The sequence below is a fragment of the Pantherophis guttatus genome, chromosome 2 (genome assembly GCF_059756535.1).
Source record: "Pantherophis guttatus breed Tessera chromosome 2, ASM5975653v1, whole genome shotgun sequence".
NCBI lineage: Eukaryota > Metazoa > Chordata > Lepidosauria > Squamata > Colubridae > Pantherophis > Pantherophis guttatus.
In genome coordinates, this window is record NC_142064.1 from 62,636,182 (window position 1) to 62,660,447 (window position 24,266).

The 24,266-nt window shown below is 39.8% G+C and overlaps 1 protein-coding gene across 6 annotated transcripts in view; it reads right to left on the reverse strand.

Moving 5' to 3' along the window:
- Positions 1 to 24,266, reverse strand: part of AOPEP (aminopeptidase O (putative)) — a 201,905-nt gene that overhangs the window by 74,236 nt on the left and 103,403 nt on the right. For 4 of the 6 annotated variants that reach the window (XM_034410091.3, XM_087888250.1, XM_034410092.3 and 1 more), the window contains exons 12-13: positions 12,937 to 12,999; positions 11,849 to 11,935 (exon numbers count right to left, since the gene is read on the reverse strand). The exons of 1 other annotated variant lie outside the window; for it this stretch is intronic. In XM_034410091.3, the coding sequence (XP_034265982.2) occupies positions 11,849 to 11,935; positions 12,937 to 12,999 (150 nt within the window). Of the gene's footprint in view, positions 1 to 746; positions 988 to 11,848; positions 11,936 to 12,936; positions 13,000 to 24,266 lie in introns of all 6 variants that reach the window. One more of the 6 variants, XR_015732731.1, reaches the window with a different exon arrangement.

Below are 24,266 nucleotides of genomic sequence, written 5' to 3' on the forward strand. Positions count from 1 at the left end.
CTAAGTGTTATGTTATTCACATGATAGCCACTCTGTCCATTTGACAGCCTAAGTGAAATGGATTCAAACCATTGCCATGTGAACAGATTCCATATGATCAAATCTTGGTCACATTAGGCCATTAACTCCTCAAGAACAATATACAAGTTGACAGCAGACCACTTCTTTATAAGGAAAAAAAAAGGTAACAATTTATTCTCAGAAATGTACCTCCTCAAAAATTATATTTTGGATTACTTCAAGTTTTCTTAATTGGATGCACTTCCAAGAAATCAGAGTTAGGATCAGTTTTGGCATAAAGAATTGAGAAGGATCAGGAAATCTCAGCAATTATAAATGAAGGCAGAAGGAAAGGATAACAAAGCACAGAAATATAATTATTTCTATGAAAAGTAGTAATTTGTAACATTACTACTCAGGCTATCTATCATTTATTTTGATGATGATAACAAATACCATGCCCAAGTCCGATGGAAGGGTATTATGGACCAGGTATTTCTGTTGAATGTATTCCAAGAAGCCTATTCTTCCAATAAAGGATCCAAAAGTAGGAAAGAGGCAAAAGTGCTTATTAAATTCATTCTGATGCTGGCTGGGGAATTCTGGGAGTTGACGTCCATAGGTCTTAAAGTCACGAGGATTGGACAACCCTGGTGTAGAGGGTTTTATCAAGAGATACTGACAAGTAAGTGAAACAACCATCATCTAGAAGAGACCAGTGTGAAATTGGTATTAGAATCTCTTACCTTTAGATAAAATTCCTCTGACATTTTCCAGAAGGAAAAGGTTTTTTTTAATCTGAACTCCATCAACCTCCAAAAGAAGACATCAGAACATTTGGCATCCAGTTCCTTGTTCCATCAGTCACGCTCAGTCACAAAAGCTTCAAATAATTCTTGCCTCATATCAATGCTTAATTAAATATGAAAGTCAGAAATTCTGCTCAAAACCCTGCTGGATTCCTGTAGCATCTTTGCCAATGTGTTCCTAAAGGGAGAAAGCTAGGTGAAAAAAAAATCCACCACAGTCCACTTCCATTATTCTAACTAAGCCAAAATTATAACTATAAAATTCAACAAACTGGAAGAAGGCCACACTTGCTACTCATTTCTATCCACGCTATCAGAGATAACCTTGTAAGGACATATTTAGCATTTCACACACACAAACAATATACACACATTTGCTCTTGTTCTGTTGCATTTTTTTCTCCCTCAAATCTCCCAGAATTAGCAAGAAGATCAAACTGCTTTTATCAAGTACTCTTGAGTACTTTAAGTACTTTTATAGTCAAATGCTTTCATTTTTCTTAAGAATCCAAGACTAGAACAGGTATTCTGACTGATATATGTACCATATTTTTCGGAGTGTAAGACATACCTTTTCCCCCAAAAAAGAAGGTGAAAATCTGGGTGTGTCTTATACTTCAAATGTAGTCCCACCCAGCCACTCAAATGGAAGTTTCAGAGGCTGAAAAAAGCCTCTGAAACGAAGCTTCAGAAAAAAACCTCTGAAACGGAGGTTTCAGAGGCAGAAAAAGCAAGGCACAGAGCTCACAACCAACGAACCTGTTGTTAAAATTCACCTCTGGGAACAGCTGATTGGGGGTATTCTGGGAGGACAATCCACCCGCCAATCAGCTTTTTTCTTATTTTCCTCCCCAAAATCTAAGGTGCGTCTTATACTCCGGTGCATCTTATAGTCAGAAAAATACGGTATATGTAGTAATTTGTAAAGGAAAACTTATTTTGCTTTTCTTTCCCAAATTCTGTCTTCCCATTTGATTCAGGTTTTTTTCTAACTATCTCCACACTGCCACTTTCTTATGCTTCTAGCAGCAATAATCATAAGAAAAATACAGATAGTCCTCGACTTATGACCACAATTTTGGAACCCAAAATTTCTGTTGCTGTTAGATATTTGTTAATTGAGTTTTGACTCATTTTACGACTTTTCTTGCCACAGTTGTTAAATGAGTCCAGTTGCTAAGTTAATCACACCATTGTTAAGTGAATCTGGCTTCTCCATTGACTTTGCTTGTTAGAAGGTCTCAAAAGGGATCATCTGACCCCAGGACAATACAATCGCCATAAATATGAATCACTTGCCAAGCATCTAAATGTTGATCATGTGACCATGTGATGCTGCAACGGTCGTAAGTGTGAAAAATGGTCATAAATCACTTTTTTCAGTGCCATTGTAATTATGAGCAGTCACTAAATAAACTGTTGTAAATCAAGGACTAACTATAACCACACACCATTCACTGATTCATTCTGGCTCTCTAGTCTTTTCTCCAAACATAAAAGCTATTTGATACTCAAATAATATGCTCACATCTAGAGCTGTATATTTAATAAATCAGGCAAAGGATCTCTTACATCCCTTTACTTAGAGACCATGAAGAACAGCTATCCAATCTGCAAATATTAATCAACTGGGGTTAGAAATCTATACCAAAACGTTCAGTACTGAATGATTCGATTTATGAGTGAATGTGCAAAGTAGATTATTTGAAAGATTTTGTGTTTCAGAATGATAGCAATATCACATAAATGTTCAAACACAGTCTTCCGTGCCCACCATGTTTTTAAAATCTTTCTGTGTTCACTGTCAGAAGATGAACAAATAAACATATGAAAAATATAATCAACATTTATAAGAAGAAAAAAATTCCAGAGATAAAATAAGTGGGAAATGGAGAACACTGGCAGCAAATAGAATGCTATGCTCTTTTGAGTTTCCTAACTTTTAGAGCAAAAAATACATTTAGAATCAGTGAGAACGCTGTGGCTATTTTTATAAATGGCTGCAATGATGCACAAGGCCAGTCCTAAAGAACTCATTCACCAGAAGGAACATGGATAAGGTTAAAAGGGACATTGTTGCAGACAAGGCTGACATCTGACCTCGAAACATAAACCTGCTCATTGGAACCCACCATTATTATTATTTTTTATTTATTTTTTTGCTTTTGCCCATATTCCACACAGGAGTGGGTTCTACTTACCTTTACCACCACTTCGCTTGTGCATGCTTCTGCACATGCAAAGAAGCTTCTGCGCATGCGCAGATTGTCAATTCTGATTTCCGGGCAGGTAGGCGGAGCCTCCCACCGCTTTTACTACCGGTTCTAAAGAACCAGACAGAACTAGGAGCAACCCACCGCTGATTCCACAGACTAGGAAAGTTCAAAGTCATCCAGCTTGCTTAGAAACAACACATAAGAAAAAGGTGGAAGCTCAGCTGCAAATGCCATTGCCTAAACCAGGGGTCTGCAACCTTAAACACTTAAACAGCCAATTGGACCTGTTTCCTACAGAAAAGAAAACACCAGGAGCCACAAAACCCTTCCCGTGCCTGACTATTTCTTTAGCGGCCACAAAACTAGCATATATAGTTTATTTATTTATTTGTTTGTTTGTTTCAACTTCTATACCGCCCTTCTCCAAATAGGACTCAGGGCGGTGTACAGCCAAAGTAAAAGACAGGACATACAAAATTTAAAAACAGTTTAAAATAATTAAATATTTTGGCCGTAAATTAAAACAATCCAATTTAAAATCAGTTTAAAATTTAACTCAAGCCAGCCCAGCTAGTTGAAATAAATAGGTCTTCAAGACGAAGACCTCCCGACGAAAAATCCGGAGGTCTGTTATTGTACGTATGTACGTACGTACGTAGTTGAATTAAATGTTCTGTTTTCTTCTGAAACTTTACTTTTCTTGGATTTATCCATGGTTGGCCTACCGGGGGTTGAAAAGCTCAATAAATTGTGTGCCAGCGGGTGACGCACATTGGCGGTTGTGACACATATTTTGAGTGACAGGGAGCCGCAGCAGAGGGGTAAAAGAGCCACATGTGGCTCCAGAGCCACAGGTTGCTGATGCCTGGCCTAAACGTACCCCTTAAACTGAATTCTTGGACACGATGAGGTAACAATATTTATAAAAGTGTTTCACTATTGCTTTTTTTGGAATTTTTTTTTTTAAAAAAAACACTTTCTACTCTACCTCACTGCCCCCAAGATTACTATGGGAGCTTCCATCCCAACATTGCTAGCTTTATTGAGACCAGCTAGCATCAGCCAGGGACCCCTAACCATTCCTTAAAGAGCTAACAATTCTAGCTGCCTCATGCAGCAGATGTGAGTCTCCATTAAATATTAAATTATTGAATGAATTATTTCTGTCTGCTGCAGAGGGGGTGCATCTGTGCATTTCTACCTCAAGATCATTTTATTCGCAGCTCCATAAACTGAGAGCAAGACTTTTAATTCCTTTAGCATAAACCCATTAAAAGCTTACAGAAGACTTAAATCTACAATGGAGTTGTGACTCCTTGCTCTTTGCTTTAATTTCAAGGCAGCATTTACTCCATAATAATGTCCTTCGTGAAGACAGAGGGTGCTCATTCAAAAAAATCTTAAACATAAACTATTACATCAGATTAAGCTGGTATTCATGTATGGGCACAAATCCAGGAAAGGAGTAATCGGATATTAAAAAAATAAGGAAGGAACCATTTCCTCCTTTCCTGATTCTAGCACGGAAGGCTTGCAATAAAGCATCCTATTACCTTAAATAACATTTTATATATACTTCTTCCACTAGCCATAAAAAGAGACCCAACTAAATTTTTTCCCAGTGTATTGTTCCAGGAGGAAATCAAAATTGATATATACATACACATTCTATATAACAATGATTCCTATAACAATGCAGCAGGAAAGAGAAAATGCATGAAAAATTTGTCTACATTGCATTTAGGTCACCGGAATTGCAAACCCTTTCATTTTAAAGAAGCACTTCAAACAGATTCCTATTCAGGATGTTTGGAGGCGATAACATGTTGGAAAATAAAGGCTTGGGATTCCAGAAAAGTGTTTATTGTTTCCCTTTTCCTTCTGCCTCAGAAAACTGGCAGAAGGTCATTAAGAAAATGTGCAATATTTTAAAACATTATGGAATAATATGTTTTATTTAAAATTAAAAGATCTTATACACCAACTAGTCAAGCTTCACAAGTCACAAAAGTCAAGACACAGCAAGTCTCCCACTGGGTTTATAACCAGAAATTGTTCCAATGTATGAAATTGGCATAAGAAAACAGATATAGATAATGTTCAATAAAATCCAAAACAGGAGACAATGGAAAAGGCAAAATAATACTACCGGTAGGTAGATCTCTGTTTGTGTAATTAAGTAGGGTCCAGAGTGGGAAGAAAGCAGGACAATGTGAAGAAGAAGAAAGGAAACTAACTCCAGACTAAATGTCACAGAAATCTGAGATGAGCACCTTCCCAAATCAATAACAATCATCACATATACAACACAGTATTCATACTGGGAAATAAGAACAACAGAAGCAACATGGTGATCTAAAAATGAAAGGGAACAAAATGTACGGCATTTCTAAAATCTAATTGCCAAGACAAGTTATATTTTCAAACAATTTCCTTCTCCCAGAACTTGTCCGTATTGGCTGCTCAACTTTTCTTTAACTCATAGACTTTACCAATCCTTTGAGATCAACTGATAGCAATAGCATCACTATCATTCTTTAGGTCAACTAAAAAATGGCCCAGAGTCAAACTGGAGAACTTTTAAGTGTCTGAGGACTACATTTGGTCCATGTGTCTGAAGTCACATGAACTCTAAACATGTAACTCAGTTCTGAGTTACACTTTTTGGAATATAGCAATAGCACATAGACTTATATACCGCTTTACAGCCCTCTCTAAGCGGTTTACAGAGTCAGCATATTGCTCCCAACAATTTGGGCCCTCATTTTACCCACCTCAGAAAGCTGGAAGGCTGAGTCAACCTTGAGCCTGGTGAGATTCAATGTGCAAAATTGCAGGCAGCCAGCAGTCAGCAGAAGTAGTCTGCAGTACTGCACTCTAACACTGCGCCACCGTGGCTCATCATTTGGATTAAGTAACAACCTACAAAAGATTTTAAAAGGCTTCATTTATTTATTTAAAACTTAGGAAGTCTGAATAGAGCAAACCTCCTTTACATTGTTTTTCAGATGCTGGAAGGCCGGCCCTAATGCAAAGTGATTGGGAAAAGAGGAGCAATCTGTTCACTTAACACTAAAGCAGTAATAAACACACATACCTACCATATACACTGCAAATTACCACAGCAGTTTTATTGGAAAGGAATTGCAGCCACCAGTCTGTTTCCCAAGCTCACTCCCTAAAGCAATACAGCATTAATAGAAAATAATTTGTAGCTCAGGTTTAAGTTGTGGGGTCCTTGGTGCCATTGGTGATGTTACCAAGTTCAGTAATGAACATCTGCAAAAAAGCAACCAAACGCAGAGAACACCAAGGACCTCACAACGCAGCATAGCTAAACCAAATAGAAAGAGGCAGTCAGACTGACAACTTTGTAAATACTTTTAACAGTAGTTCCATGACAATTAGCATGGGCTTGCAACGATCTACCCATGGCTGGCGGTGATGTATATTTACACTTTCCCTACTACAAGCAAACCAGTTCCATCCTCTGCAGCTCCTAGGAGCAGCTGAAAGCTTCCTCTGAAACAATATGTGTCTCTTTCCTCTTTTGGACAACTTGTTTTTTTCTCTCTACCTCTTTGAAACTCTCCACCCAGCTTCAATAGACATCTCCAAAGTTCTATTAAAGAAGAAAAGAAAACAAAATGTACTTCTAGACTCTAGACTTAAAGTCAGCCTACCAAGAATAGATGTATTGGAACAGCTATTTGCACGAATGAAAGCACCACCAAATACCCTCCTACCAAGGCATCACTATCTGCAGAAATTTTATTTATTTATTCATTCAATTTCTGTAGACGCCCAACTCAACCAAGGGACTCTGGGTGGCTCCTTGTTTGACATGGTTTCGTGTTAACTGTAATTCATTAAAATGCTTTGAAGGAGAGGCGCAAGCAACTAAAAAGCTCTGCTGCAGCAGTGTGGCTAATTTTCCCTTCAAATAAAAGACCCGACACTTCTGTTGTCTGTCTTTCTTCAGTAAAACTTGTGTTTCACATTAAGGTGGACTTAATCTTTCACTGAGCAGCAGGGAAATGGCTGCTGGCAATGAACCACGTTAATCAAGTCATTTAGTTCTACGTATACTTCAAGTTACTCCCAACACATGGCCGTGCTAGTTGTGTGCTTTTTATTTTAAAAGGGTCATATCAGATTGGAGAAGAAATGGAGAAAAAGGTCCTAGATTGTGTTTCAGTAATATTCCCGAAGGTCTTTAGACTCCCCCAAAATTATTTTACTGATGACACCTCTCTGTACAACATATAAATGAGGCGGCCTTCTTTTTAAAAAATGACACAAATTGAGTGGTTGTAAGCAGAACTATTCTGAAAAGATAAAAGATAACAGCAAATTCAAATTGAGGAAAAAAGCCGGTCTCATTTCCAAATATTATGGTCAACTTTTTCTTCATTCGCATCCCTGAATAGAATAATTTTCAAATTATTGATATGCAATTAATTTCAACAAAAGCAAAGCGACTAAAGACAACCTTTCATCAATTAAACTATAATATGAAACAACAAATAACCATGTTTTAAATTTCTGGCTTCAAAAATATGAAGGTACGTGAATACTTTCTCTTTCTTGAATATATCAGTGTTATACAAAATCAAATAATATCTGGAAATTACCATATAACCCTAAAATACAACAAATGCAAAGCAACTATTGGTCTGCCTAAAAAAAGGCCGCAAAATAACAAAAACCAAACAAAAGATTTACAATGCTCAAAGAAACAACATATGTTGAAAATATATTCATTTGATGCCAACTATAAGCAATTCCCCTTAAGACATAAAGTGGCCATTTAAAGATCACAAAAAAGAGAAACAAATACGCAAAAATAAAAATAAAAAAGAGCTCATATTTGAACTTTTATTTAATTGATTTGATTTCTATTTCTTCACCTCAAGTTATTCTGGGTCGAGAAACAAATACGCAAAAATAAAAATAAAAAAGAGCTCATATTTGAACTTTTATTTAATTGATTTGATTTCTATAGCTGCTCATCTCAAGTTATTCTGGGTCATGTATATCATAAAACATAAAAAACATTAAGACAATGCAAAATAAATATGCACGGTACCAAGCTAAACTGTTACAATGGATGTTAATACAACCAGGAAATGTACATACTAATTTATAGATGCAAATGTGAAAATAATAATTATACTGTCAATGAAAATGCAATAACCAAAAGCCTATGTCTTAATTCTTCCTTCGTTCCCCCTGATATGAAAGAGGCATTTAAAAACAAAAAAGTTTAGAATTGAATATTTCTTTAGATTGTGAAACGCATTCTGAAAATACAAAGTCTAAGACGATAACATTAAATGATATATCTGTACCTACATATATTCCAGCTATCTGTTATGGTGTTCCCTTATTAAAACTGAGCAATTATTTTCTTACCTTTTTTAATAATAATATGCTTTTACATTAAATGCCAATGTTTAATCAATTATTACCTACTACTACTTTCAAATAATACAGAAATCGCTGTACATATTTGAAAACCAAATATTTTAATTACAATTGTTTTGTCTTGGTCCTAAATTAATATAGCATTTGAATACGCCAGCTTTCCAAATCAGATGCCCAACAGATGTTTGCAATTAAATTTCCTACTGCTATATCCCCAATACATCAATTTAGTATTTTGCAGTTACAGGCTATCCTTCAATAATCTCCAAATTTATTTTAGGAACTCATTAGCATTATGGCTGGTCTCATCATAAAGCAAAGAATAATATACAGTAAATCTGTTAAGTAGTTCTTAACCTTACCTTTCTGTTTTATCATAACACGTTTTATAATTCCGGTTATCATAAAAAAAAAGTGTAGATTTAAATTAGATTTATTATCTCTTTCTTCAAAGATTTCAGGTTTTGCTCCTCGGTTTGACTTTACAACAATTTTGCTCATGGTTTATTTTAGAATGCTCCTCCTTATAATAGAAAAGCAAAGCTAATTAAAAGGTCCAAACACTAGACTGTGTATTCAACCAATCTGTACAAAGAGGAATCAGTAGGAATAAAAAAGGAAAAAAAATATGGAAGTGATAGAAGTCAAGAAAGGGGAAGGGAGAAAAAAAAAAGCAGTCAAGTATTAAGAGCTTGAAAAATAATTGGAAAAGAAAAGTCAAATCAGGGAAAGAAATAAAGTAAAAAAAAGACTATCATATACATGGCAATAGGAAGTACAGTAGGTCCTAAACTAGATAATTGAGCACAGCAAGCGACGTGACAACAAACAGAAGAGATAACAAAATAAACTAAAAAATAACAAAAAGACAGGTTAAGATGGAAATGACCATTTAAATAGCTGTACAAGCAAAGCCCCTTAGCTTCAGCAAGTTAGAATTGCACTCACTGGTATTCACAGAAGATATCTTATACTTTTCCAGGATTTGTCCTAATTATTTGAGATCTTCGATGTTTCTGTCCTACAACTTCTAATATGGGATAGCTATAAAATTATCACCTACTGAAACATACCCTCATAGTTCTCAGTTCTTGGAAAAGTTTTTCTAAGCTTTTGCTCCATGGAAATAATTTTTCAAAACATAGGTAACACTTCATGTTGAAAATCTTCCTTTTAAAAGTCACGAAAAACAACACTAAAGCTATAAAGCATAAGACAGAAACAGAGATAAATTACGTTCAGTAATTTTAATGGTGTTGTGATGGCATAACTTTTGAAGGTCCTCATTGTATTTTTAAATCTTCTTTATTAGCCTACTAATAAAGGCAAATGTTTCTCTTTTTCTACAATAATTTTTTTATGATAATTTTCTGAAACATTTATGAAGTAACACCTGTCAATCAGAAGAGAACCTTCTCTGGGAATTCTTATGCCAGAATATTAAGTTATCTCCTATTTACTAGTATTTTGTTATTATCTAAAGATTTTTTAAATCAACGTTTTGTTTTGTTTTGATTTGATTTAATGCAGGCTTTTAAAACCATCTTAATGTCCCATTATAACAATATTCTTGCGTTGTTCTTTAATATATTATTATTATTATTATTATTATTATTATTATTATTATTATTATTATTTATACATTTTAAACAAAGGCTAATATGGTCATCCCATTTTCAGGTCACAAACAGAAAATAAATAAATAAAATTCACACTTCTGGCCATCAATACTGGAAAAATTTCAGGGATCAATGTTTAATCATTCTACAAAACAGATTGTTCCAGATTTTAAACCTTACCTATTTAAAACATTCAAATTCTAATTGCTTTCTGGTCAATAAATCACATGAGATATTACTCTGATAGCCTTCTTTTTTCAGATATCAGCACTGCGAGATCCATAGCTCTTATGAACATATTCATGTTAAAACAACAGATGGTTATTTCTATGCAAGAATAAACAAGTAACACTGTTCATCTACTTGATGAAACTATTAGTTATTTTACATTTGATTTTGTTGAAACACTAATTTTTGATCAAGACTCTTAAGCAAATCTGAACAAAAAGTGAAGTAGCATCTTAAATACTATGCACACCCAGTAAAAATTTCAGCTGAATAGATTACATTATGACAGTCTGTGTTACAACAGTAGACAACTGATGGAGATTCAGAATATTATGACTTCATAAGCTTATTCTTCAATTGTCCATCTCTCCCCATGCCACATTCAGCTGTACTATCCAGAGATATCTGTCAAACAGAGCAATGTCCATAATAAGGCAACATAACCCTGGAGTTGGCACTCATATTAACAGCAAGAACTTGGCTACAGAAACAGTGATGATTCATCAGACTTTCTCGCTGCACTGTCAAGCTACAAAATAACATACTGCCTTTAAATCTTACTGAAGAAAGATATATAGCTTTTCAGTAGTTCAACTTAATAAAGAAGCAATTCTGGTGTTAACAATTCTACAAACAGCTCAACATAGTTACTTACCAATGAGCTTTGAACAACAGCACAATTCACAACACAAGGCAAAGATGTAAAATTACTTGGAAGGAAGTTTCACAGAAATCACTAAAATTTAACTTTGTTGAAAAGAGTTCAAGGATAGAACTTTATTTAAATGGATTTGGCCCTCAGTATCATTATCAAGGAATATAAGTCACACTTGCTGAGTAGGTCTCAATAAACATGCAGAAAATCACTAATAAACCACCTTGCCAAAACCTTTCCATTTATTTAGCTATATATTGGGATTCCTATATTTCATAGAAAGACAGGCATAAAAGACAACATATGTCCAGCAATATTATTCTTGAGAGCAGAAAATGTTATTTAAGCAAACAAAAAAAATTACAAGAATCTGCCAGAACAACCCCTTATATACATTCAACTTTACCAAGTAGTCCATCAAACATTATTTAAACCCAATATCCATTTTTTTAAAAGAAGGAAATCTTAGGAGCCTTACACATCATTAATACTGATTAATCCTAGCTGGAAAATTCTTTTAACCTGAAAATCACACATCAACTTGAAATTTGTTACACTGCTTATTTCTAAGATACTAAGCAGGTTAGTTATTTGAATCAGAAGGGTTTAGAGGTTGCACGAGGAGGAAACAAAAACACATTTTATTTTCCATAAACTCATTTCTAAATTCTCCTTCACTATAAATAGAACACCTAACCTATATTTTGCAGCTCTGTTCACAAATGATCCTTCGCATAAGAACGCTTCCAGGAATAAGTACTACATGAGTTACTCGATGGCACGTAATCCATACATTTCCATATCCTTTTTAAAACTTTTTAAAAAGCATAATGCACAATAAAAACACAAATGACATAACACATTATGACTTATTAGATCATTAGGAGCCGGTACCTTTTGGAAAGTGACTTCTTCTGGTCGTTGCCTTTTCCGCCGAGTGCCTTTTCTGAACCTCTGATTTATATGAATCCATTTTACGACCTATATGTCAAAACCATACAGCTTTTTTAAGAAGACGCAACTTGAGTGCAACTACTCAGCATGAGTAAGAAACTATAAACAGACTCAAGATACAATTTTCCATTGCTTCACTGGAAGGAAAAAAAAAAAAAACTAGGAAAAAAAAACCAGGATAGAGAAATGGGGAAGAGAAATACTGTTCCAGTCCTCAGTATCATGTTCTCAGTTTAATCCTTTTAGCTATTTCTTCTTGGTCGGAAAAGCTTTTTCTTTCTATTCCCTCCACCACCCTCACCAAATGCAGTAACTTCTGTCTGCTGTTATAATCTAGAGTAGCCCAGCAGAACATCTCTTATAGGATAAAGAAATCTCCGCTGTACCAAAACATTTGTGGAATTGTTACAGAACTGCACAAGGGCGAAAAACGATGATGGTGAAGGGGGAAAAAGATGCGATTTCTTCAAATAGTGACATCTTCAAGAAGAGGAGCATTTTAAAAAGAAAAAAGCTCGGCGGTTCCTTTCTCGCCCCTCTAAATAGGGTGGGATCAACGGATCGCGGTCAAAGTAAGACGAAGGGGCAGCTTCTCCATGTCATTTCTCAGGGATATAGCAAATATCTCAGGATCAGAAAGTGGAGGGGAGGGGGTGCACAAAGGTGCAAGCCCGAATCGGGGAGGAAATAATAATAATAATAATAATAATAATAATAATAATAATAATAATAATAATAATAATAATAATAGGAGCAATACCCAAAGGGCTACCCCGCTATTTAGAAATTCTAAATTTACCGGACTTGAACATTTTGACTCTACAAAAAACCACCTTACTGGGAACAGCTTACATCCTCCGACGATACCTTAACAGTTCCTAGGTCCTTGGTTAGGACTCGGGCTGCTGAGCTATTAACCAGCCTCAAAGGCTGTGAATCTCACTAAAGATTAACCAATCATCATCATCATCATCATCATCATCCACGATCTAAAACTACCGGCTCCCAAAGGAAAGCGCCTCTTTTACCTCTTCTTTCACTTGCTGCGCTAGTCGACCTTCTTGCCAAACGCGGCTCTCTTCCAGCAAAGGCTAGATGGGGAAGACAAAATAAAAGCGCAAGTTTATTCGAGGCGATCTGGACCGCAACTCCAGAGAGACACAGAGAGAGAAAGAGATCGTAGCTCCCCCCACCCCACCCCACCCGGCTTCCGAGATCCCCCCAAGATCCAGCGCCTCCGAAATCTCCAAGATCGGCTGCGACCAGAACAAAACTTTCCCCACCGCGCAGCCCGAGCTCGGACGCTGGGCGAGGGAGTCGCTCTTCGTCGGCAGCGCCTCGATACACACACACACACACACACACACATACGGACACACACACAAAAAAAAAGCCTGCCCGGCGCCTCTGCCTTACAACGCCCGCCGGCTGCGATCGCTCCCGCGGCGCACGAGGGTCGGGCTGTTTGTGTTTACCCTGGATAGGGCGGCCCCGACAGCAGCTGCGGCCGCCGCGAAGAGTCCGGTCGCAAGAGACGGTTTTCCCCCCCGCTCCGCCCCCGCACCGCGCAACAGGCTGCAAGGAGCGGAGATCGCGGCTTCCTCGGGCTTTTTTCTTCGCCCTGCTGCGGAAGACGCGGGGATCTCCTAAGGCAGCAGAAACACCTAAGGGAACAGGGGAGGGGGGACCCCTTCCTCTCCCCCCCCCCCACACGCCCTCGTGGTTCAGCCTCCGAAATCAAAGGGAGGGGGGGCGGAGGAGGAGGAGGAGGAGCCTGCCATAAGGGGATACTCCAGCCCGGTTGGCTTTGTTCGCCCCCCCCCCCTCCATCCCCGAAAGGTAACCTCGGAGGAGGCGGCTCAGGGCGGCGAACGTCACCCTTTCAATCGTGGAGCGTCTGCCTGTCTCCTGCTTACGCCCCGTTCAACTTGCCTTGCGTAAAAGGCGCCGTTTGAAGTCGAGCGCTCCGAGCAACAGGCAACCGCCGCCTCCCCCCCACCCCACTCCAAAAAATAAAAAATAAAATAAAATCCTCACCTACCCACCCACCCCACGGCTGACGTTTCCGCGGGAACGGCGGCGTCCAGGGCTGTCAGTTCTCTCGCTTGCACGCAAGGCAGCTGGGTGGCAGGGGATCGAGTGGCAACGGGTGGAATCAACCTTCGCCTAGGCCGAGTTGGGGGAAATCCCTCAGATCGCTGATCCCGGCTCGCCCGCGGCTTTTAATGCAGGGCGGCGATTTCCCTTCACTTTTGCCTAGCTTTTAATTCGGAGACTAGGTTTCTCCGGACTTGAATTCAGGCAATGAAAATTGGGATGGTTTTTACACTACGTGCTTGATGGGGAGGGGGGGGTCTTACTAACAAGGGAGCGAGGGTCCCCTTTCCACGGTCACAGGGGCATTCCTTAAGAGTTAGGTGGAACTGGAAGGGCGGCATTCAGCCCTCCCCCCCCAAAAAAAGGATCCCGGATTTGTGCCCTAAAACTCTGAATTTAATACAGCGCTATAGTCAATATTGTCAATGCAAGCGTACGGGCTGAACTGACACTAAAATAATGCATAGTAAAATAGTAGAGTATAGTAGAAGCGCGAAGAGGGGCAAAATTCAATTTTTACACCAGAAATGTCCTTTCTCCAGCATCTGCCTGCCCTCCCTTTTATTCCAAACCGGAGCATTCTTTTAAGCAAGTATTCTAGCTGAGCATATTAAAATGAAAGGAAGAATGTAAAACTTTCTTTTCCCAATAGTTCCTTGACCTCTGTGGAATCCAAAACCATATCAGATGAATTCCGTGGAGACTCTGAAGTGCATCTTAAAAGCAAGCATTAAGTTTTGCTTTTTGCTACTGGACTCTTGCCATTTCTATTAGTCATGGCCATTCCACAGTTGATTCCTCCATTAAGCTGCAGCTTGGCAAAGCCTAAGCTTTGCTTTAAAGGCATTACTCTATACCCCCACTCCCGATTGTTTACTTGAGAGTAAATCCCACCGAATTTATTGAAGTATCATTCCTAAAATTTGCCTACTGGTATGAAAATGTACAGGCACTAGGAGATTAAAATGACTTTGAGAACACGTTAAAACAATTAACACTTTTGTGGGAGAGGAGCCATGTTAATCTATGGAGTCCAAAAAAAAAAAAACCCACACAAATCTGGTAGCACACACTAAATCACAAAACTGAAGAAGCTTCTTGGATGAAAATAGCAGTTTTTGTAGATATTTACAGATGGAAATATCTGAAGCTTCTTCAGAAAAAAACCAAGAAAGTCCAGTTGTGTTTTGGAAAAAGCACCTTTGGGACAAATATGGTAGCACCTTTTCGGACTACTAAATTCTATAAAAGGACGTATGTTTGTGAACTTTCAGCATTATTCAGAAAAAGTGCTACTAGATTACTGATGTAGCTTGTTTCTGTAAATGTACAACAAAGAGGAAGCAAGGAATCAATCAATCCTCCAGAATAATTATATTTAGCATAATTATATGTTCTGACATAAGTATATGCATAAACTCATGCTCTCACAAAAATTTGACTGATGTATCTATACATTCTGGGAAAGAAAGTTTCTAAGTTTTTAGATTTAGATCAGAGCAGATTTTCTCCTACATGAAATTAGATGCCATTTACGAACAGATGTCAAAACATAAATGTGTGTCGAGTGAGCTCACTAAATCTTGACCATCACTTTAGCTTTATTGCTTTTGGTTTTTAAAAAAGACATTGGCCTGCCCCTATTTTTACTACCACAATAACCTTCTTTCAAGATCAAAAGCTTTAGATCAAAGCCAAGCTCAAACTCTTTGCTTTAAATAGAAGCAATATTGCCATGAAATATATTTTTCAAAGCAAAATATCTTAAAGGAGATATTATGATGGGAAAAAAAACTTCTAGATTTTTTTACATTTGGGTTAATCCATCTGTAAACATCTATGAAAACTGCTACTTTGAATTATTCAGCACTTCCATTGGCAAACATTATTTAGGAAAATATTTGTTAACACAAAGGAGGCATCTGTTTAGAATATATGTACATTTATTCCAAGGGACATCTTTCTGCAATTGTTACACTCATTTTCATAATATAATATACATGCATTCATGTATATAAAAATGATTATATGTCACTAGCCTCTTTTAATGCTTTCCCCAAATATATGAGATGATGGGACAGGGGGTCCCAAGCAGTGCTGATCAATTGTAGTTTCCATCTTATGGAAATTAGACTAGCACCTTCAGTGTTTGTATATCAAAAGTTACTAAAAGCAAACCTGTTCCAGAAAGTCTTAGGAACTGAATCTTCACCATTCTCTCAAAAGTGCTTTTTCAAAAGGCAACCAGACTTGAGGTTTTTTTTCCTTGAGGAAGAAGAACCTGGAAGACTGAGAATCTCCACAGACATTGTACCTATTGTATTATGGTAGATTTGTCTCTCTCTTAATTTAGTGTTTTTTTAAAAAGTCATGTTTTATGCTTTTATGATGTAAACTGCTGACAGTTAATTGTTGAGGTCAGAAATATAAAAATACAATGAATAATATATTGTATTATATTGTCTATTAACGTACATAAGATAATGCTACCCATTCAGATGACCTAGACTTTATTGTTTTGATGTAAATTACTATATGCAGTAAACTTTAGAACTTGGGAACAGGAGATCTAGGTTTAAATGCCCATTAATAATATTTGCTGTATAACTTGGAACTGTTTTTTTCTTTCAGTCCAATCTATTTTATAGAACTTTTGCCAAGTTATGGTTGGACATGAAATCTACAGTATCTTGAGCTCTTAAAGGGAAGGAGGGTAAAAATCTAACAAATAAGAAAAGCAACCTGCTAGGTTGGCAGAAGCTGGGACAAGTAACGGGAGCTCACCCCGTTACACGGCACTAGGGATTCGAACCACTGAACTGCCAACCTTTCGATTGACAAGCTCAGCGTCTTAACCACTGAGCCACCACATCCCCTTAATGCTTAATACTTAATGCTTATTAAGTATATGTAAATATTCAAAATACATATGAAGTGGAAGCAGTTTTCAACCACAGTATGCTAAATGTTAATTGCTGAAGATACAGATTCATATTCGTTCACCAAATCAACTTAACCTCACAGAATGAGGCAAGAGCAACTTCTTATGTGAGATAGAGATAGAAATAGAGATAGAGATGGATGGATGGATGGATGGATGGATAGATGATAGATAGATAGATAGATAGATAGATAGATAGATAGATAGATAGAGCGAACTGGCCGGTGGGAGGCTATTGGCGGCAGAAGGCGGTCTCGTAGATACCCCGGCCCTAAGCCATGGAGCGCTTTAAAGGTGGTCATCAACACCTTGAAGCACACCCAGAAGACTACCTGAAGCCAGTGCAGCTTGCGCAGGAGAGGTGTCCCATGGGAGCGCCCCGTCGCTCCCATAATCCTCCACGCGGCCACATTCTGGACCAACTGGAGCCTCCGGGTGCACCCCAAGGGGAGCCCCATGTAGAGAGCATTGCAGTAGTCCAGGCAGGAAGTGACGAGTGCCTGAGTGACCGTGCGTAGGGAGTCCTGATCCAGAAAGGAACGCAACTGGCGTATCAGGTGGACCTGATAAAAAGCCCCCCTGGCCACGGCCATCATATGCTCTTTTAAAGGCAGCCGTGCATCCAGGAGGACGCCCAAGTTGCGAGCCCTCTCTGTGGGGGCCAGTGATTCACCCCCAATAACCAGCGATGGCACCAGCTGGCTATATCAGGACGCCAGAAGCCACAGCCACTCGGTCTTGGAAGGGTTGAGTCGGAGCCTGTTTCTCCCCATCCAGGCCCGCATGGCCTCCAGGTACCGGGACATCACTTCAAGGACATCGTTGGGGTGGCCTGAGGTGGAGATGTACAGCTGAGTGTCATCAGCGTACTGATGGAACTCTACCCCAAAGCCACAGATGATCTCACCCAGCGGCTTTACATAAATGTTGAACAGAAGGGGCGAGAGGACCGACCCTTGTGGCACCCCACAAACAAAAGCCGCTGAGAGATCTAACAAGACCAGGATAGAGGAATAACCCCTATCCCAAGCACTCCAGAGATCATCCATCAACACAACCAATGCCATTTCCATGCTGTGCCCAGGCCTGAAGCCAGACTGGAGTGGATCTAGATAGACAGCTTCATCCAGGTACTATGGAAGCTGCCACGCCACCACACTCTCAACAACCTTCGCAATAAAACGAAGGTTGGAGACTGGACGATAGTTAACCAAAACAGCCGGATCCAGAGAGGGCTTCTTGAGGAGGGGCCTCACCACCGCTTCTTTCAAGGCGGCCGGTAGGACACCCTTGGTCAAAGAAGCGTTAATAATCCTCTGGAGCCAGCCTCGTGTAACCTCCCGTTAAGCCAGCACAACCAGGAGGGACACAGGTCCAATAAACATGTGGTCGCGTTCAGCCGTCCCAGAATCCTGTCCACGTCCTCGGGAACCACAAGATCAAACTCCTCCCAAATAACACTCTCAAGACCTGTCTCAATCATCCAGTCCAGACTTACCCAGTCAGAGGCCAGGCCTTCCCGAATCTGAGCGATCTTGTCATACAGATACTGCACAAAATCGTCAGCTCGACCCTGCAAGGGATCATCCCGCGCTCCCAGATGGAGGAGGGAGCTGGTCACCCTAAGCAGGGCGGCTGGGCAATTATCTGATGATGCAATAAGGGCGGCAAAATAGCTAGATTTTGCCACTTTTATCGCCACTAGGTAGGTCTTAATATGAGACCTCACCAGTGTTCGGTCGGATTCGGAATGGCTGGTCTTCCAACCGCTCTCCAGGAGTCTTTTCCGGCGCTTCATCTCCCTCAGTTCCTTGGAGAACCAAGGAGCTAGGTGAGTTCGGTGCCGGGTCAGAGGCCACAAAGGCACGACGCAGTCCAAAGCCCTGGTGGCCGCAATGTCCCAGGCGGCCACCAGATCTTCAGACGAGTCATGAGCCAGAGTCTCAGGAAATGGCCCAAGCTCCATCTGGAACCTATCAGGATCCATCAGGTGCCTGGGGCGAAACCACCTAGTCAGTCCCGCCTCCCTGTGGCGGGGTGTAGCAGTTAGAAAGTCAAGTCGAAGGAGCGAGTGGTTAGACCATGACAAGGGTTCGATGACTATATCCCCTGTATCAAGGCCACTCGACCACTGACCAGAGATAAAAACTAAGTCCAGAGTGTGCCCGCCTGTGTGAGTAGGGCCATGAATTAACTGAGTCAGGTCCATGGCCATCATGGAAGCCATGAACTCCCGAGCCACCTCAGACGTTTCACCAATGGATGGCAGGTTGAAATCCCCCATGACCAAAAGTCTGGGGGTATCAACCGCCACCTTGGCTATGACATTGAGCAGCTTAGGTAGGGCTGTTGCCACGTGGCAGGGAGCCAGGTACATGATCAACAAGCCCATCTGCACTCCACGGCCCCACTTCACAAGAAGGGACTCACATCCGGCTATCTGTGGAACAGTGGTCTCCCTCGGATCAAGACCTTCCTTTATAATAACCGCCACCCCCCCCCCGCCCCTGCCCTGAGTTCTCGGCTGGTGGAATGCAGCCGAAATATTCCTGTCTCCTTTTATCCTCTTAGGTTCTAGTCTTTTAATCAATCTTAGTGTCTTCCCTAGACCTGTTACAATTCTCTGAATCTTTCTTAAAATGTGATACTTTGAACTTGCGATTAGAAAATTATGTTTGTTTATGCAGAAGGAAACTGCATTTGTCTTTTTTACAGTAATATCTCACTTTTGATGCATATTCGGTTTGTCATTAATTAATATTGCAAAATATTTTTTTTACAAAATACCATTCCCAAGCCAGGTGTCCACTATCTTTTATCCCTCTGCCTTTGATTTTTGTTTCCAAAATAAAAACTCTGAACTTATCGGTGTTAGATTTCACATATTTTACATTCAACTCATTTCTTTAATCTATCAAGGACATTCAGAATTGTATTTCTTCCTTCTAGATATTGGTATCTCATTCAGTTTTGTGTCATCTGCAAATAACAAAAATATACCCTCCACTTCTTCAACCAAGTCATTAATGACAATACTGTATATATATAAAAGATCAGGGCTGATTACATTGTACACGGCAGTTACAGTATATCTGTCTCCAATTTGATGAGGAATCATTGATGAGCATTCTAAGTATGAAAGTCTACATGGAATACGATTGTTATTCCCAACCCATTCAGCTGCTCTTAAAAGACGCAGAGAGGGGGGAGGAGGGGAGGGAGAGAGTCAGTCAGTTTCTCTCAGCCTTAGGAAGGAGGCTATTTTAATCGAAATCTAAATAGATGCAATATAACCAACTTCTTTTACAACTGTTAAATATTTCTAGCATAAAAACCTAAATGTGTTTAGGGAGAAAGAGGGAGAGGGAGAGAGAAAGACAGACAAATTGAGAGATTGTTCAAACCAGGTGTACAACTAAAAAGCCAGTTTAGAGCTGTGATGGCGAACACGTGCTACAGGTGGTACGCATAGCCATATTGGTGGGCACGCGAGCTCAGCTCCGGCGTGCGCCAACTGATTTTCAGGCCTTCTGGGCCCACCAGAAGTAGGAAATAGGCTGTTTCCTGCCTCCGGAGCACCTCGTGGGGAGGGGAGACCTGTTTTGTCTCCCCCCAGAGGCCCTCCGGAGGCCAGAAACAGCCCGTTTGCCAACTTCCGGTTTCAGCCTCCGGAGGGCCTCTGGGGATGGGTGGGGAAGGCCGTTTTCGCCCTCCCCAGACACCTAAAAAGGCTCTGGAGGCTGGGAGAGCAAAAACTGGGCCTACCATGCCATCGCGTGCCAGGAGCAGGGGGGGCACACGTGCATGCACGGAGCTAGGGCGCATAGAATTATGAGTGTGGGTACGTGCGCGCGTGACCCCTCCCCCCGCTCCTGGCACGGGATAGCAAAAAGTTTAGCAATCACTAAACCATTGGTATATAGGTTAAGAATTCAGACCAGAAACTGGAGATCGTGAGTTCTAATTCTGGCCTTTGGTAGTCAGCTGGGTAACTTTGAGCTAGTCAGTTTCTCACAGCCTTAGGAAGGAGGCCATGGCCAAGAAAAACCTTGCCAAGAAAACTGCAGGGACTTGTCCAGGAAGCCTCAAAGAACCCGACACAAATGAACACACAAAAAAGGGGGTGCTAATAGTGAATATGTCATCACACAAAATATGCTGGCATCCTAGAAAGATATTCAGACTTAAGGTTTAGATTCCAGTGGAAATGTAGTTAATAGATTTGTACACACAAGACAAAAATATGATTCAGAATTTACAAGTCTTTTCATGTTCTAGTTAGCTTTTATCATGAAATGCACTGGGGTATAATGTAAAAATGTTGGGATTTGGCTTTTATTTTCTTATGCTCTGAATTCTAAGACTGTAGCATAATGTAGAATGCTTTCACACGGCATGCATGAATCTTTAAACATAATCAGTTATTTTTGGAATTCTTATATAGTTCACACACAAATTTTTTAGGATGTCTCAATGACCACCCAAAAACAGTTTTAGGCATATCCAAGAGAGCAGTTCTAGTAAAGATCCAAACAGCTGGGCCTCTGAGTAGCTGGAGCATATCAAAACATTAAAGTTTTATCCACCACCAGGCCAAGCAAAATGTCTTGCTATTTAAATGAAATTCGAGCTTCTCATACTACATGCCTGAAAAATTCTCAACTTTATTCAATAGCTGGGTAGAGTCTGATTCAAAGCAGAACTACATGTCAGATGTATATACTTCTTTATTTGTGTCATACTCTGCCTTTTTAATAAAATGCAGGACCACTGTCGCTTGTTTACCTGCTCAAAATAGGACAATCACACCCAGATAAGCAGCCTAGTATAGAAACAGCTGACTTTTCTTTTTCCTTTTTTTTTTTAATTTGATTTATATGCCGCCCTTCTCTGGAGACTCAGGGCGGCTTACAATGTGCTCAGCAATAGCCTTCATCCTTTTGTATATTTATACAAAGTCAGCTTATTGCCCCCACAATCTGGGTCCTCAATTTACCTACCTTAGAAAGGATGGAAGGCTGAGTCAACCTTGAGCCTTGGCGAGATTCAAACCTGCAGTAATTGCAGGCAGCTGTTCTTAATAACCAGCTTAATAACAGGGTGCCTTAGACCACTGTACTACCAAGGCTCAATTTTCAAAAATTTGTCTTTCAAAAAAAAAACACAACCTCAGCATGACATTAATTGTTGGTAATACTTTAAATATGAGTATTCTTATCAAAATCTATCCATGATAAAAGCTGAGGGCAGTTTTATTTGTTTTGTCCTGGTGCCTTCAGGTCAGTGTTGTTTTTTGATGACTGCCTAGACAAGTCCCTCTGGTTTTCTTGGCAACATTTTTGAAAGTAGTTTGCCATTTCCTCCATCCTTGGTCTAAAAGAGAGTGACTGGCCCAAAGTCACCCAGCTGGCTTTCTGCCTCAGGTGGGAGTACAGGTAGTTACAACCTCGAGTTACAACCACAATTGAGCCAAAAATTTATGTTGCTAAGTGAAACAGTTGTTAAGTGAGTTTGCCCCATTTTACAATTTTTCTTGCCACACTTGTTAAGTGAATCATTGCATTTGTTAAGTTAGCAACACGGTTGTTAAGTGAATCTGGCTTCCCCATTGACTTTGCTTGTCAGAAGGTCACAAAACATGATCACATGACCCCCCCAGGACACTGCAACGGCCATAAGTATGAACCAGTTGCCAAGCATCTGAATTTTGATCACATGATCATGGGGATGCTACGAAGGTCGTAAGTGTGAAAAATGGTCACAAGTCACTTTGTTCAGTGCCGTTGTAACTTTGAATGGCCATTAAATGAACCATTGTAAGTTGAGGACCACATTCAGTCTTCTGATTTCTAGCCTGACACCTTAATCATTTCACCAAACTGATTCTACTGATAGTTTTATCAGGTCAAAATAAGCTTAGACAAGTATGTGTGTAATCTTTTATTTTCTCTAGTATATTTCAAGCAAATGCTACAAAATATAGGGAATGTGAAAGGAAGGTGGCATTCAAATCAGCAGTCTGCAATGTTTAAAGCTGTTAATGTTTATCATTTCAGAAGACAGCTGAGGTAGAGGCAGCAATTGCAAGAGACAAGGGGAGAAGCAATTCTCCCATCTTTGAAAGTACAGGTGAAATTCGAAAAATTAGAATATTGTGCAAAAGTTCATTTATTTCAGTAATGCAACTTAAAAGGTGAAACTAATATATGAGATAGACTCATTACATGCAAAGCGAAATAGTTCAAGCCTTGATTTGTCATAATTTTGATGATTATGGCTTACAGCTCATGAAAACCCCAAATTCACAATCTCAGAAAATTAGAATATTACATGAAATCAATAAAACAAGGATTGTACATAGAACAATATCAGACCTCTGAAAAGTATAAGCGTGCAGTACTTGGTTTGGGCCCCTTTTGCATCAATTATTGTCTCAATGCGGCGTGGCATGGATGCTATCAGCCTGTGGCACTGCTGAGGTGTTATGGAAGACCAGGATGCTTCAATAGCGGCCTTCAGTTCTTCTGCATTGTTTGGTCTCATGTCTCTCATCTTTCTCTTGGCAATGCCCCATAGATTCTCTATGGGGTTCAGATCAGGCGAGTTTGCTGGCCAATCAAGCACAGTAATCCCATGGTCATTGAACCAGGTTTTGGTACTTTTGGGAGTATGGGCAAGTCCTGCTGGAAAATGAAGTCAGCATCCCCATAAAGCTTGTCTGTGGAAGGAAGCATGAAGTGCTCCAAAATCTCCTGGTAGACGGCTGCGTTGACCCTGGACTTAATGAAGCACAGTAGACCAACATCAGCAGATGATATGGCTCCCCAAATCAACAGAGACTGTGGAAACTTCACACTGGACTTCAAACATCTTGCAGTGTGTACCTCTCCATTCTTCCTCCAGACTCTGGGTCCTTGGTTTCCAAATGAGATGCAAAAGTTGCTCTCATCAGAAAAGAGGACTTTGGACCACTGAGCAACAGACCAGTTCTTTTTGTCTTTAGCCCAGGTAAGACGCTTCTGACGTTGTTTGTTGTTCAGGAGCGGCTTGACAAGAGGAATACGACATTTGAAGCCAATGTCCAGGATCCATGTGTGTGGTGGCTCTTGATGCACTGACTCCAGCCTCAGTCCACTCCTTGTGAAAGTCCCCAACACTTTTGAATGGCCTTTTCCTGACAATCCTCTCCAGGCTGCGGTCATCCCTGCTGCTTGTGCACCTTTTTCTTCCACACTTTTCCCTTCCACATAACTTTCTATTAATGTGCTTTGATACAGCCACTTTGGGAACATCCAATTTCTTTTGCAATTACCTTTTGAG